The sequence below is a fragment of the Aristolochia californica genome, unplaced genomic scaffold (genome assembly GCF_029961685.1).
Source record: "Aristolochia californica isolate CCGP_79_NKW_82.1479 unplaced genomic scaffold, dmAriCali1.0.hap1 SCAF_2, whole genome shotgun sequence".
NCBI lineage: Eukaryota > Viridiplantae > Streptophyta > Magnoliopsida > Piperales > Aristolochiaceae > Aristolochia > Aristolochia californica.
The window spans coordinates 3,211,368-3,227,565 of record NW_027181881.1 but is presented as its reverse complement, the minus strand read 5'-3'; the positions used below and the strand labels follow the sequence as shown (position 1 = coordinate 3,227,565).

The 16,198-nt window shown below is 40.3% G+C and overlaps 1 protein-coding gene and 1 long non-coding RNA gene across 2 annotated transcripts; one reads left to right on the top strand and one right to left on the bottom strand.

The window, feature by feature from the left end:
• The first annotated feature begins 417 nt into the window (after positions 1-417).
• On the top strand, positions 418-4,433 carry LOC137957286 (uncharacterized). The gene is made up of 3 exons (XR_011113333.1): positions 418-507; positions 656-813; positions 4,140-4,433. It is a non-coding gene; the product is annotated as an uncharacterized lncRNA (long non-coding RNA).
• A 1,931-nt stretch (positions 4,434-6,364) lies between these two features.
• LOC137955491 (probable galacturonosyltransferase-like 7) lies at positions 6,365-8,069 on the bottom strand. The gene has a single exon (XM_068802454.1). It carries the CDS (start codon positions 7,680-7,682, stop codon positions 6,579-6,581), a length of 1,104 nt encoding a protein of 367 aa, XP_068658555.1. The 5' UTR covers positions 7,683-8,069; the 3' UTR covers positions 6,365-6,578.
• Positions 8,070-16,198: the final 8,129 nt, after the last annotated feature.

The following is a 16,198-nucleotide window of genomic DNA, read 5'->3' as shown; positions in this document are numbered from 1 at the left end:
TAAAGAGTGCTTTGTCGCCTTTTAAAGGGTTTAATAATAAGTTCACAGTTCATCCAGACTAAACAAACTCGAGCAGGAAAGAGAGCAGCCACCCGCGATGATCTTGAGAGAAAAGTTTAGCCTAAGAAGCCAGATAATCGCTCAAGAAATAAATTTAAGGGTAAAAAGAAGCAACGAACTTAATTGCCGAAGCCCGAATTGTATAAAAGAAGGCTCGTCGGATGCTTCTTATAGATAAACCTTTCCAGGGCAATTCGTCCGTTCTGTTTCGTTTTGAAATTCGAAAGGGCAGCGCTCTGGTGTCCGTTGTGTCCACGCGGCGTGTCATCTTGTTAGTAAATGGCCCCGATGTCAGCTATAATTACTTGAAATGCCAATTGAAAGTGCTTCCCCCTGGTTTAAAATTTAAACCGGAAAGATTTTTGCAGGGAAGGAAAACCCACGAAAGCGTGGAAGCAAATCATCTACGAGCGGCGGAACCGGAGGAAGAGGCGTGAATTCGGGAAGGTAAAATCTGTTAATGAAAGTTTTCAGTTGAAATAGTTGGAAGGATTGAAAAGGTCGATCTGTCGTGCCAAATTCGTCATTATTTTTTCTTTCTTTTCGTATGGATGTGTGAACTGAGACTCTGAGACGTGGTTGGTGAACTCTGAAGGACCTCGTCCGTCGTGGTGTCCCACTTGCCGTTGCCTCCTTATTTAAAATCTTCAATGGTTTTGAGCGTTTGGCGTGAGCAAATACAACGAAAACCGTGGACGATTTCAATCGAATTGAGCCTTCCAAATGGAAGATCTTTGGTTTATTTTTCAGGAGGTAATTTTCGAATCAGACGGATGTTTTTTTTTTTTTAAAACTTAGCTTACTTATAGACGGATGTATCGAAGCAATATGAAAAAATAGCAGTCAAAACTTCTCATGAACGAACAACGGAACAACGGCAAAGAAAAGAAGAAAAACAAGGATACTACCTATCAGTGAAAGAAAACAAATAAATAAGGTAAAGAGACTGACTAGAAACTAAAACCCTTATCTCTTCATTTTCATTTTCATTTTCATTTTCTTCCTCTTCACCATCTTCTTCTCCTTTTCTATGTTGGGTCGATCACTTCGATACTATATGTGAAAATTACTCCTTTAAAAGCTCCTTTGTTTGCTGCTATTACATGACTCCTATATTTAAAGTGGTGTATCTTTGTGTTAATGAGTAGAATTGATGTCTTTTTTTTGGTTTGTATTCATTAAAAATTCTAGTTGTTGGAGTTATACCTTGAATTGTGTCAACTTGATCTATCCCTCTCTAGGAAGTCCTCACATATGCGAGTAGGTTAATTAAGTTTGGCCTTTTATAAGTACTTAGCTTCCTAATTCCATTGCGTAACTTGTTAGTGAGTTATTTTCATTATTTCAAAGCAATGCCTATAGATGCACTACCTAAATGAGCAAAAATAGAGAATCAAGGACTTTATGTTTAGCTTAGATTGTTTTTGGCAGTAGGGACTAAACGGCCCACCACCCATATGAAAGAAGCACACCTTTGAGAGTCAGGGATCGACTGTGAACTATCCTCGCAGGCATCACGAATTTCCACTAGGAACTTTGGATGCAAAAGAGCAAGGAGAAAACCAAGGACAGTTGCAGAAGAGGAAGCCAATAACCACGCGGGGGATACATTATGATAGAAGTCACCAGAAGCTGATACACTAACTTATATTCAATTGCAATTAACAGAGAGAGAAGAAGATCTCCTTAGCTTCGATGGGGGTGATTTGGAAGCTTCACCATTGGCTACGTCGGTTGCTGCACGCTCCTTAGGTTCTATGTGTGCATGCACAAAGACCATTGAACTTGATGAACAATGATTTGGTTGATTCCAGCCTCAATTAGATTTCTAGACATATATTTGGTTTAGGGCCAGGTTAACTATGTATATATGTTAAAGGATTTGAAATAATGCCCTCGGTCATGGTTTTGAAAATTGATAATTTTGATGTTTTTAAACTAGGTGAGAGATTGTTGGAATTATGATTTTAATTAAATATAATAAATTATTTTAATAAAATACTAAAACCATGACTTTATTGGTGTTGGGTCTGCATATAGTTGCTTTGTCATTTGAATGTTAAGTAGAGGTAACAACAGTCAATACATCCCCTAGTAGAGGTAGTTTAATAGGGTAAATTACCCTTCAATGAAAGGCCACCATGGAACATGTAATCTAATCCTAGAAAATAAGTAACAATGATTAGTGGTAAATATTTATCTAGATAAGATGACTTTCTTCTGTGCTATGGGAGATGAATCTTAGCTATTAATAACCATGTTTATCAATGAAATGTACCTTGAAGAGATGTATTTATTTTGTATTGTTGAATGTAATAATTTGTGTTTGATTTATTATCATATTTTCCTCTAAGTTATTGAGTTGCATTTGAAAAGAAAGTAGTCCTTGCAATTGTAAGCTAATAAAGATTTGGATACACTAAAAATCCCTTCTTTGTGGTCAAGGTTCTTGTACCTAGTAGTTGTTGACCATAAGTCCACAATGTTGGGCAGGTGTTGTAATTAGACCTTTATGATCTGCTATTTTAGATGTCATTGGACTTTTAACTTACTTAGTTAAACACTGAAGTGAAAAACCAAGATAGGGTCGTGAACTAAACACTGGTGTATTGGTGTTTGCCTGTGTTGATTGCTTTGATTTGAGATAGAATTTGAATTAGTCATTAAATTTGATAAACCTATTCACTAACACATGGTCTCATAGAATGTGTCACCTAAGCAAATGTGGTGGTACCATTTTAAACATGACAAGTGTCAAGCCAGGCATCCATCTCTGCTTGCATGTGAAATTAGTTAAGGGGAGAGCAAGAGGATGGGGGACAGGAAAAGGTGAGTTTTCCTTTGGGCTTTTGGAGAGGAGAAATCTATTAGAGCTTCATATATATCTAAAAAACACTAGAAACTCTATCAAAATTCTCACAGAGTATTTAATAAGAAAAAATTCTGCCGCAATTCTATCAAAACTACCTAAAGAAGCAAACATTTAGCACAATTCCACCATGCCTCCATGGGCCATTTTATGAGGTATGAGACCAAAGGCCCTCATCACACATCATAAAATGGTCAGTAACAAGTTCAAATCGCTAAAGGGCACAACGTTCATGGAGATTGGATCAAAGGACCAAACCAGAAATGAATTCCTACACATGTGAAACTTTGTAAATTCTTTAAGTTGTAGTATTGATAGTTGCACCTTATGGATCACACACAACCACAATAAGGATAATTGTCAGACAATTATAGAGGAATTGAAGAGTAAACCAATATATTCTTGTTTTGATGCCCAATTGGTAGGTTTATATTCTTGTTTTGATGCCCAAAATCTATATTTTTGGGTTAAAAAATCTGTGTAGGTTTATAGCAAGAAACCTCACCAAGGGAATAATTAGTTTCAGCAACCTGGGCTAGCAAACAAAAACAATCGTTTTTGCCCTCCTCCTTAGCTGCCCAGTTCTGTCGAATGTGCCAGATGATGAAACATTCAATTGTAACACTATTGTTGTTCCCTTTAGTGAATGGTCCTAAGATTATGATCAATTACAATTTCTTTCTCCACTACTTTAATGATATTCATAAGGGGCACTAATGTTATAATCCATCTAACAACAAAATTGTAATTTCACATGATTTTACTAACCCCATTCTTGCATCCTCTTGTCCCCCCAAGTGTCTCTACTTTACCTTCTCTTTTAGGGTGTCCCTTTCACTCCCCTACTAGATCTCTTTCCTTCAACCTCTCATTCCTCCACATATCTCCTACACCGACACCCTTAGGGTACCCTTAGGAACCCTTAGAAAAGAAAATAAGATAAAATAAAATTTGATCATTATTATTCTTAAAAATATTTAATAAAATTTTCTTTTCTTTTCTTTTCCATTGGGGTTCCAAAGCCTCCTAATGGTTGTCATTAAAGTACTAAAGAGGAGAGGAAGAAACAAGTAACAAATGCAATTAAAGTGGGGATCTCAGATGAAAGGAAGTATGAAGAAGATAATGCTCACAAAAGCCATTCACACACACAGGTCACATTTGTAGATTCCAACTTCAACATGACTTGCCTACTCATTGTTGCATCCAGGTCTTGCCGTGCAGAGTGAAAATGACCCTAGTGCGTGAGTGCGGCCGCGTGGGATGTTTCCCCTTCCCTGACCTTCTATGCTGGGCGACCAGGCGTATCTACAATGAACAGGGGCATAGACCGACATGGATTGGCATAGAGATGCTGAATAGGTATCGACGTATGTGACCCATGTCAGTAGAAAGGGATTAAGAGAGATAAATCTGTGTACAGATAATTTACCTTTTAGTATGCCTTGAGTGTACATCTGAAACAAATCACCCTTCTAAAGAGAATCAAATCAAATAATATATAAGCTGGATTTTCTATTCCTCAGTACTTTAGTATAGGAAGAAGTTTCCATCAAAAGGAATCCAATACTTTTTACATTTGATATCTAAAGAATGAAAAGTAGAATTCCTTTCTTGAAACACAGAGTCTGAATGGGGGTTGAGATTCACAAGCACCCTGACAGGCAATCAAGGGTAAGCCTCACAAGGAAAGTTAACATGATTACATGATGTGAAAATCTCTATAAGTTTCACCGTCTTCTTGATCGATCCTGGGAATTCAGGAAGACGAGAACTCTTCCAGAAAGAAAAAGTGGGCATTCTTTCCAGTAATGAATGGAATTGAAGACGATGCCTCAAAGGTGCAGAAACGTCCAAGTCAAGGTCCATCGGTTAAACCACTTTTTCAAGTAAGAAACAGTGGACGCATCAATCAGAATACAGTAATCATAAAATTTTGAACTTAAAAACATAAATTATAAAATGCAAACGGAAGCAACTCTTTTTGTTCTCGACGAGAGCCTCCCACGCCATTCTTATGTCATCCACCTGAAACCCCCTCGTCTCGGCGTTCTTGTTTGGGTTCACGATTCCTTTACAGAGTAGGACCGAAACTGTGTCTTTAATTCCTTAAGAAAAACACTCGAAAGTGACTTTAACAGTTAAGCGGGACTCAGGTAAAGTGGGACCTTGTACAGATGAGAAGGGTTCGGTGTGTTAATGGTCCACAATCTTTTTGGTACCACATCAAGCAGTCCTCGTGTTTCTAGCTGTAAAGGTCGGACACCATCCGAGACTCTTGAAGCTTCTTTACATGTGAGCCCTCAAAATATCAAAAAGGGAATTGTCACATGTTACCTACACTACACAAGGGCAGATAGTTCTTTGACAGGATAGAGACACATTGACCGTGCCTCTAAGTTAGCCTCAACAAAACCTGCAGTAAGAGAAGGTTGCCTACATAAACTAAGTCATTTTCAGGTTTAAGCATCAGCATCGTTGTCCGAGTTCGCTATACAGGGGCTGCTGAAAAGCCCTTTTGGCTGCTGCTGCAGCACTCCTTCAAAATAAGATAGACAACGAGGACCGATTCTTGAGATAGACAACGGCACAAACACAGTCAACTAGAGCATACTCTTACTTCAATTATCTTTGTTACAAATAACCGTTAAAGTAGGCTCCTTACCAAACACCAAAGCAACACCCACCACTCTCAATAATAAATCTTCAGTGACGAACAAAAAGCACTCGAATTGCGTAGCAATCAAGTCAAATCTGGAACGGTTCATGTAAAGCTACTACTGAAGCAACACCACCTCGCACAGAGACGATAACTTTTTCTTCATATATATATATATATATATGCTTAAAAAGGATTTTATGATTGGGGGAGAAAGAGGCGAGAGGAGGAGCCAAAGCTGCCGAGCACAAGAGGCCGGAGGAAGGAGGAGCTCCTCCGCAAGAATATACGAGACACGAATTATTGGCTGCAAAAAGACAGCCAGAGTCGGCCACGTGTGCGGAGAGGCTCAAGAATATGTTCCCATTCTTGCTTTTTTGTCTTTCTGCACGCAACTATGAAAGTGACGTGACGAGACCTGTGGCCAGTTGTTATTTCCAAACCACGATTTGTTTTGGCGAAAATAATAAATTTTAGTCGCCACGGCCCGCGCTCCGCTAGAAAACGAAACCTGTGATAGTCCACCGCTGCAACCAATGCCCGGCTCAGCCACATTATGCTCTTAAGCCGGCGCTGGTCCACCTGACCAAATGACTCTCGCCACTCACGAGCAGATCATTGTAGTGATGAGGGTAATGAGGTCATTAAAGAAAGGGTTCAGGCTTTCAGCTTTTTCTTTCCTAATTCAGAGGGTTCACTGACATCTCTGCCAGACGAGCAAAATCTATCGAGCGGAGAATCCAAGTTCATTTTTATGGAAACTGCAAACTGTAAAGTGAAAACAAATTGAATATCCTTTTTTTTTTCTTTTTCTTTTTTTATTTCCAAATGCACGAATAATAGAATAGAATACAAATCGCCCGGGAAAAAAAAAAGGGTGGCCGCGGAATTAACAAGTAACAAGAGATAGCGTGGAAGGAAAATGGAGGAAAATTATACCAACGAAAAATTAAAGAAAAGAAGAAAAAAAAGAGAATTTACCGGCAACCGTCACGGCGACGGGCCGTACAAGTCGTATGGCGCCCAAATGGCGTCAAGGGGGCAGGGGCGGTTGGCGTCGAGCCGGAGCCAGGGCTTCCCGCTCCCGCTCCAGTGGAGGAGACTCACCGGACCCGGGTGGAGATCGCGACAGCTGCCCCGAACGTTATCTCCTCCCAAACCGTGCTGGTTCCATCTGTGTTCAATCGGCGCCACGTGTCCCGCGAACACCAGCAGGAACGGCGGCAGCGATCCCAGCTCGTAAATCCGTTCCTTCTTCTGAATCTCCATCCATCTTTCGATCTTCTTCGTGTACCCGGACCGCCTCCATTTCACCAAATCCATCACCATCACTCCCGTGTTGAAATAGCACGGTCTCCGGCCCGAAAACGTCCCGGAGAATCTATCATCCGACCAGAACCTGGACGTGAAGTACTTGGAGAAGTTGGCATGGCAGTACTCCGGCGCCCCCACGGTTCTGGAACCCAAGCTTGTGCGCCAGAGTTTTAAGACGTCGTCCACCAACACGAGATCCGAGTCCAGGTAGATCACTCGCCGTACGCACGGCTCTAGGATGTCGGCGAGGTAATTTCTCGCGTAATTTAGGGGCTGCTCCAAGGCTTGCCTCACCGACGTCGAGATTAGATTCTTGACAATCTCCGGATTGAAGTAATAAACCTTGAATTTGAGATGCGGGAAGGTGGACCTCACTAGGGATTCAAGACCGGTTTCCGAAACAAGAAAGTGGAAGAAGACGCTCTCCGGACAGAGGGAATGCAGAAGGACGGAGTGAACTGCGGCGATTGATCCACGGAGATACTCAACGTCGAGCGTGATCGCGATGTGAACGAGGGAAGGGTCGCATACTGTCGTTTCCCCATGGACATTCCGATATCCGGAGCTACATTCCACCGCATTGCGAAATGCCGGAGATTTTCTGAAAGAAACGCGGTTGGGCGTCCCGCCAGATGTAATCTGGCTCGGAAATCTTAGATATCCATCAATATTGGAGGATCTTATCGCCTCTGCCGGTGGAAAAGACTGAAAAGACGGGGATAAGATGATCATTACCATGGCAACGGAGAAAAACCCGGAAAGTCGCATGACCCATAGCATGGTTTTCCCTCCCAAGTTGCCCTTCTTTCTCTTCTTCTTCTTCGTTTTGAAGTAAAAAAGATCAGCGCAGCGGGAAGAGAGGCAGAGGAAGAAGAAGAGGAGCGACGATTTTAGGTCTGCCAGACTCGGAAAGAAGAGGAGACGATTCGGTGTCTCGTTCAAGGCTCGGATATCGTGGAGACGAAGGGACCTTGACTAAAAAAATGGTCACGAATAGAACGGAGAAGAGAATCCATAAGAGCTGCTGCTGCGTCTCTCGCGTTCTCTCCTCTGGCTCGGCGGCGGCAGCAGCAGCAGCAGAAGCAGAAGCGGTAGTAGCGGCAGCGCAGCAACAATCAGTCTAAGAACCCTGTCTTGTTTTAGCTTAAAGCATCGCACCATAGAAATCCCCGGCATCAAAGTGAATAATCTCTATTTCATAATACAAGTGCGATAATCATATCATTATTATTATTATTATTATTATCCAGTCTAATTACTGGAAACGGCTGTAATACGGTGCACACTCGGAGAGGAGCAGATATGGGAAATAAGATCCACGAAACCCCGCGTACGCCGCACAATGACAGAGCTCATTGTAGACGGGAAAATAGGAAATGGAAGCGCCAGCTGTCCACCCTTTTTCTGAAATGACAATTGCATCCCTATCAAGAAAAATACAATCTTGTCCGCACCTCGGTATTCCATCCTCTCCGTACGCCTGTAGCCCCAACGCGAGTACTTTTATAGGTATTCACCAATTCAATAAATTCCCTAATGGAGTAAACCGATCTTCTCTCTCCTACCCAGATATTGGATAGGATCTGGACCCTTGGATCGTACTCATCGCCCTCCGGAAGCAGGGTAAGACAGGAGCCATTGGATCAGCGTGTGATCCGGGACGGATTGGGGGTCGTCGGTCAATTTGTCGTCTAACGTGGTTTTTTATGATGGTTTGAGGTTGATGTGGAAATGGCAAAGATGAGTAGAGATGTGTTTAATCCAGGGACGCACATGTCATTTTCCCAAGTGAAATCCAGCGCAGATATCTTCTTTCGTGTCCAGGAGGCAATAAATCGGAAACGCCACTTTCTGGCCCCGCATCTCAGCCTTCAGGATCTCTACACGGATTCCCTCCCCAGCTGTACGATCCACCCCATCGCCGACAGCCGGTAAGAGATGCCTCAAACCTAGATATACGAATCCGTATATTATACTATTCAAAGCCAGGCTGGCGGCCACTCGGGCTTTAATACTCACGAGGTCTGACTCCGACGAGTTTATCGTTAAAGTTGCGGCGTCACGAGACGGAGGCCTCAAACCGTTAGCTGACGATAATGTATGGAATAGAGTAGTTTGGATTTTCCCTTTCTGCACGGAAGGAGCCTTCAAGGGGGGTATCAAATGGAGAAGAAGGCAGATGGAGCGTCGCCGTTGCAGGAGTCACGCTTGCTACTTCAAACAACATGCTCCACAAGATCACTTACACTTACACTTGGTTTTTTCTGACCTTTACTGCATAAAATTAATCTTATCTAACAACCTGATGGAGAAATAGCCGTCAATCGTCTAGTATCGTTTTTAGTGGGAAATGCTTATGACCTCTCAACTACGACTAAACGAGGACGTTATTGCTAAATAATAGACATCCCTCTACCTTGATTGTGTCCTCCCTTTTGTGTCGCAGTCACCTGATTACAAGTCCCTGCAAAACTGTTTCATATTCCAGAATTTTTTTAACCCCTCGTTATTGGAAGGGCTCAGCCATTATAAGTTGGATGTCTTAACAAGGACCTTTCTCGAAGGCTTAGACATGCCTTAGTTCAAGTTTCAGGTATCTCATCAACTTGGACAATAAAATGAAAGCACTCACGATCAGTCAATAGTCTTCCGGAGCTATTAGCCAACTTGCTCCCGGAAGATCCTTGCCTTTGTAGAGATAAAACTTCATTTGCATCTTATATCATGGTTGGTATTTATTGAAATCAATCATTCGTCAGTTTCAAAAGAAAAAAATTCCTAACAGAAGGTTTGACCCAACATCTAACCACTTCTTGACCCACAAAGCACTCCAGAGATAAAGTGTAAAATCTTGACAGGATATAAAACCAATGGAGTGCGCACAGAGGTATGGACTAGCAGTTTTTCTTGTCCATAAAAAACACGATCCTTGCACATAAATAGTCCATTTCAGACAGAGGAATGGCTAAGAGAATAAAATCAAGATTGAAGAGAACAAAATCTATCAATCAAAGAAGTCAGACATATACAAGTTCGAGCTTGACTCGACTCGATGCCACTCCTAATGTTGGCCCCAATTGCCAAGCTCGAAGGAGGTGGTAGCTGTGGTCTCCAAATACGGTCATCTTCACCAAGCTCAAAGATATACAAGGACTCTAAAAGCTGCAACAAACTGGATAATTCTACCATGTCCACTTCATTAAGATTTCACCTGAAGTTTAGGTTCCAGCTATTTGTAGTTTCACCGTCCACTCTTTGACTCTTTTAACATGATTCTTTGGTTTTTTGCTAATCCATACAATGTCAGAAATTTTTTAACACAAAGGCTTGTCCCCTAACCAACTGTCTAACCAGGAATTCGATCTAGAGTTTCCTCTAGCACAAAACCTGGGGCATTTCATGAAGTGGCATTTCTCAATTAAAATAGCCTTCCAAATGCTTGATGCCCTGGCAACGGACTTCAAAAATTTTAGTACATTTTCTATTGTTCCATAACTCAGATTTCCAAAATTGTGGAGAGTCATGTGTTTAGCAAATAAAATGGATATACTTATGGTTTTCTTGGGGTAATTTAAGTGTTTCAAGATTTATAAGACAATATGATTGTTGAGTGAACAGTAGATGCATAAAAAGGCATATAGAAGCCTGCATTCTCAAATTTTGGCATCCCCATTTGCATGCCCAGGTCTTTTTCTGATTTTATTCAGCAATGCCACACCTAACCTCTGCAAAGTATGTACAACACTCCCGAAGGCAGCAATTGCAGCAGTCCCATGTCACCAATGATTGGAAAGGAATAGTAGAACCTTTGAAGGGAAAACAAACTCTCTAGGAGGATGGGGTTTGCATGTCACCAATGAATGGCAAGGAATAGCGAATAATTCACCACAAATTATATGCTCCCATTCCCTAGTTCAGTAATGAGAAGAAGGTCACACAACTTTTAGTACATCTAAGACCCCTTCTACGCCCATGAAACCACCACCCGCCAACTGGCAGAAGTTGAACTTTGATGGATCTTTATGGGGCAATCCTAGGCATATGTGGTGTTATAAAGATAATAAAGGGGAAGTCCTATTAGCATTCTCAAAACCAACAAGTAATTGTGTGCTAATGAAGCTGAAATAAGAGCTCTATTAGTTGGAATTAAACATTCTACTCAGTACTTTTCTGGCCAAATGATTGTAAAAGGAGATTTAACCCACGTTATTAGATGGATGAGCAAGAAAGCAACCACATCTTGGAAATTAAGCACATATTTGCTGAATTAGCATACCTCTCAGAAAAATGGCACATTGCATGGAGAAAGGTTCTGAGATAAGCAAATTCAATTTATTGGATTCAGGCCTTCTCTTGCCCTATAGCTCTTTCTAAGGTTCTGAGATAAGCAAATTCAATTTATTGGCTTCAGGCCTTCTCTTGCCCTATAGCTCTTTCTAAGCTGTCTTGTTCCCTATGTTGTACTTTTATTATGCTCAGCTTATTTAAATAAAAGCACACTGACATTTAAAAAAAATCTTGAGTAACAAGATAGATTATACATATTTCCCATTGCTTCCTAAAGTTCCACTATCTATTTCCCATTCCATGAGATCCAAAAAGACAAGCTTCCACAAACCACAAACCTTATTCATATTTACACATATAAAAGTGTAACACATAATGTCATCATGAATTACCGTACTGCAAACATCACATAAATTGAAGTTTAAGTGAATAAGAACAAAAATGTGTTGGATTAAAAGGGACTTGCAAACAAAGAACACATAAATAGTACATAGAATACATAAGATTCTTTGAACCTAATTTAAGGACTCCAACTTTTACGTCTTTTACACCTCCAAGGTTTTGGCTCAACAGCCACATTAGGATTTGCATTGTTTGGGGAGGGGAAGAAGGTTGACATTCCTTAATAGGTATTGAGTGCACAGAATGGAGTAGTAAAGTGTCTGTTGTGTCATCACACTTTAAAATAATAATATGCTAATAAAAAATAAAAAACAACAAAACAATACAAAAAACAAACTAAAAAAGCAAAAAATAAAAAGGATAAAAAATTCTTTTATATATTTGAAACTTATCTTAGAATAATCATCCCCCCCCCCCCCCCCCAATTTTTTTTTTATGAGTAAATAGTAAGTATCCCCTTCGCTTGGAATCTTCTTTAGTTTTTTGTTAATTTTCTTCAATTTCATTTAATTTCTTATAGAGTCTATTTTAATGTAAACTCATATGTTTCTTCTCCAAATGTTGCATGGACTAATAGGTCCATTAAAGCATAAGTATTAAAGTTCCTCGAATTATTAATTTTTTTAATAATTGTTAAAGACTCCACTTCAATTCTTAAATAATTTCCAAAAATTCATGCCAATTTATTGGACCCACTAAAAGATAAGTATTTTAAATAAATTACTAAAATATAATTTTATTCAAGAGACGATTTTTTAATCCATATTAAGCTTAACGCCAACTATAAGTCTTATCAATGTTTCTAATCCATATTAACTTACAATAATTTAAAACTTAAAAAAAAATTGTTTAAATGGGATTGTATGTTGTCTGTTGGACAGGCAGGGTTCGTTAAGGACGAGTGGGCAGTATTTAACAAACAAACCAAAACAAGACCCCCACTACCGACTCTAAAGGGAATTAAGTGAGAACACCTATACTGTACATGTGAGAAAATTGCTAATAACCCAGATGTTCAAATGTTTAACTATACACAGCATAATAGCCACACAGCAATAAACTTTCTTAGGTGGAAGTATACATATGCAAAGCATCCAAATAAGAGCATGCGCTCTATAGGAAGGCGCTGTGCAAAAACAATTTAACCAGATATTGAATTGGCAATAAAGACCCTGACCTTACTGACAAATATAAGCTTCTCATAAAGTTTAATCAAATTTAAGACCTTGACTACCTGCATTAAGGCAGCAGGTAGAAGATAAGGATGACCAGAAACAAAGAAAATGGGATGAATTTTTATTTGCCTAATTTTGTAATAGGGGCAATAAAAAAGAAGAGCAGCTGCCAATAAACTTCGTCAGCATCTTAGGGTTGTCACTCTATCTTTTAGAACATAAACATTAACTACAAAACTTATAGGCAGGAATACCAAACTAGCATAGCATAGCAGCAAAACAAGACGCAATTCAGTGCAGAGATTCATGGTAAGGAAGCTCTAATCAGTCCAAACATCCTCTTGTAAAATGGGAGCAAGTATGCAAAGTAAAAAGAAGGGGGACGGGATTAAGGAAGTCAGGCTAATAAGTTCTGCCCTGTTAGCAAGGTAGATTTGGAGGTTCATAACTGAAATGGAACTATGGAGAAAAGTGGTTGAAACAAAGTGTGGTTCTGAGTAAAAGAGTTGGCTGCCTAACGATAGTCATCCTAACAGAATGACATACATAGGGAGAACAGTTTTAAAGAAGAAAAGTAAATTCAGGGACAACCTCTGCTTTCATGGAGGGGAGGTGGTACATCAGTGAAGTTCTTGCTAAATCGTTATGCAGGTGATAAACCACTATATCAAGCACTTCCAAGGTTCTATAGCTAGGCAAGAAATCAAAAGGTCTGAATATATGCGTCGAAAACTGGAGAGGAAATACCGACTTGGAGCTTGAACTTCAGAAGATATCTACATGATGAAGTGATTGGTTGTCCCAACTTATTAAAGCTACTTGAGTCTGTTACCCACTCAGATGGTCGGGCTGATGAACCAGTTTAGAGGCCACACAACACTGGGTTCTTTCTCAGTTGCATCATTCCACAATATGAAACAGTGGCAGTGCCCTTCCAATCTTGCTATTGGGGTTAGTATGTATGGAAATTAATTCCCCAAAGAAAGTATTGCAGTTCTTATCTAGGTCTCACATTTGACCCTGCCCAATACTCCCTGTATCAGCCAATATAGGCAGATACAGGGGGAGCATATCAGCTGTTGTTTCAAGCGGTTACAAGGGCAGCGTATCAGCAAATAAACCCAATACATATTGAAAACACCAATTATTGGAGACTGAAAAAAAATATTTACCTATAAGGACCCACCAAAAAGTGGTGTTTGCGTGCCCAGGCCTTTGTCTAACAACATTCAGCAAACACCTGGCCCCTACCAGAGTATAGTCAAACACTCAGGACGGCAACAATTGCAGCAATCCCATGGCAAATATGGTTGAAAAGGAATAGTATAACCTCTGCAGGGGGCAACAAGATCTCTAGGAGGGATCTTTAAAAAAGTAATTCATTAGTACCAGAGGTGTTAGAAAACAGTATGAGGGGTAGTTTTAGTCATTTTACATGGTCAGTATTTTCTAGTGAGGATATTATCTCACTCAGCATATCTAGATGTGTCAATAGTTCAATTTTTATGTAATTTGGGGGTGTATATTAGGAGTTATTTGGGTGCATATGAATGTGATTTTGAAGTTTCGGAGTGTAATTATCAGTTCTTCGTGGATGTTCTGTATTATTGGGTGCATATGCGTGTGATTTCTCAACCCTAATTTTTTGAGAAATGGGGTCTACATTGTCTGCACATCTAATTGGTTTATGTGAAGCTATCATTGCTTTGTTTGGCCATTCCTTGTACTTATGGTTGATTCTAGTGAAGTAATCACCCCCTCAAAGGAGTTTTGGAAGCTTTAAGGGAAAAGATTCGATTTTGATTACCATAGAGAGGTTAAATTGGTAAAAGTACCTCAGCTGGTCATAATCAATTCTTATAAATCCACCAATGCCCTTGAAAGATGATTGGGAAGCTGAAGATAGCCAAGTTATGACTTGGCTACTCAATTGCATTGGTTCCAAGTTAAGAAATCAAATTATGAATTGTGAGATTGAAAAGGATATGTGAATGCCTCTAGAAGCACTATATGCTCAACAGAGTAATTTGTCTCGAGTTTATGAACTATATGCACAATTATTCAGCCTTAAGTGAGGTAAATGATCAATTACAGATTACTATAGTATTTTTCACCCCTTTACTACTGAGGAGAGGGAACTATGGAAACAATAGGAACAACTACATGTAGCTAAATTTTTAGATGGCTTGGACCCGAAGTTTGATGCGGTTAGGGTACAGTTACTTGCCTTAGATGATATCCCATCATTATCCACTACATTTAACAAAATCATGCATGTAGAGACTACCATTACATCCAGGGGGAGTAAGGAGGCTAAAAATGTTGACGCATCTGCTCTTATCACTCTAGGTTATCAGAATGAGTGAGAGATCGTGGTGGAATCAATAGAGCCAAAGGCAGAGATGGTTCTAGTAGAGGACGAGGCTAAGGTGAAAGTAAATTTGAAAGGAAATGTACTCATTGTGACCACTCTAACCATTTCTCTAATAAATGTTGGGAGTAAATTTGGTAAACCTGCTAAGGCAAATTCCTTGTTCATGAGAACACTTAGGCCTCCTCTGGGTCCATAGTAGGTATTGTGTTAAGTGCACCTAATGAGATGAAACAACTTACTCATCGCATAGCACAATTGACAGCTACACCCTCCTCCTCAGCATCTATAGCTCAGCCTTCACTCTTGCTAGTTCATGTACGTCAGCCTTCACTATTGCCATTCTTGCTAGTTCAAGAAAGTCAGCATTACATGTGTGTCCTACATCCACCTGGGTTCTTGACTCAGGAGCTACCACTCATATATCAGGTACAACTTATTTATTTACTGACTTAAAGGAATACTCTGTTATTAAGGATGTCACCCTAGTTGATGGGTTAGTGACGCACTTAGACTTGGGCTGCTTCTATGAGGCAGAAGAGCCCTATAATCTCAATACCCACAGAAGAGACAACAGAACGAAAACAAAGCCAATGGCTTCGGTAAATGCACATTAAGCAGTCAAAAACCTATGAAAGAGCCTTTATTCCTTCCTCCGAGAAGACAGCTTAAGCAGGAAAGGACAACAAAACGGATACCTGACTTTTGAGTTTTCCATCAGAAGCAGTGGCGTCTTCAATTCTCTCAGCCGAGTGAAGTTCTGCTCCGTCACCGGGATCGATTGTTGTCGTCATAACTGGTAAGATCTTCTCTTCCCTTCCCTTCCGATTAATTATCAAAAAGCGGCACAACTTCCCACACTCTGGCACTCTGCTTCGTCACCAGGTGTCAGTAGATCCCTCCTGTTCTAGAGAATGTGGGTAACCTTCATGGAACCCAACCAGGCTTCTGGCGAGGTCCATTTGATCCGAAGTCCAAGGTCCATAAAACGATCCATGGTCCAAAGACTTGGAAGGCCATCGGGGCCTTTCAAATCCACTGATCGTAGAGACCCGACCTCT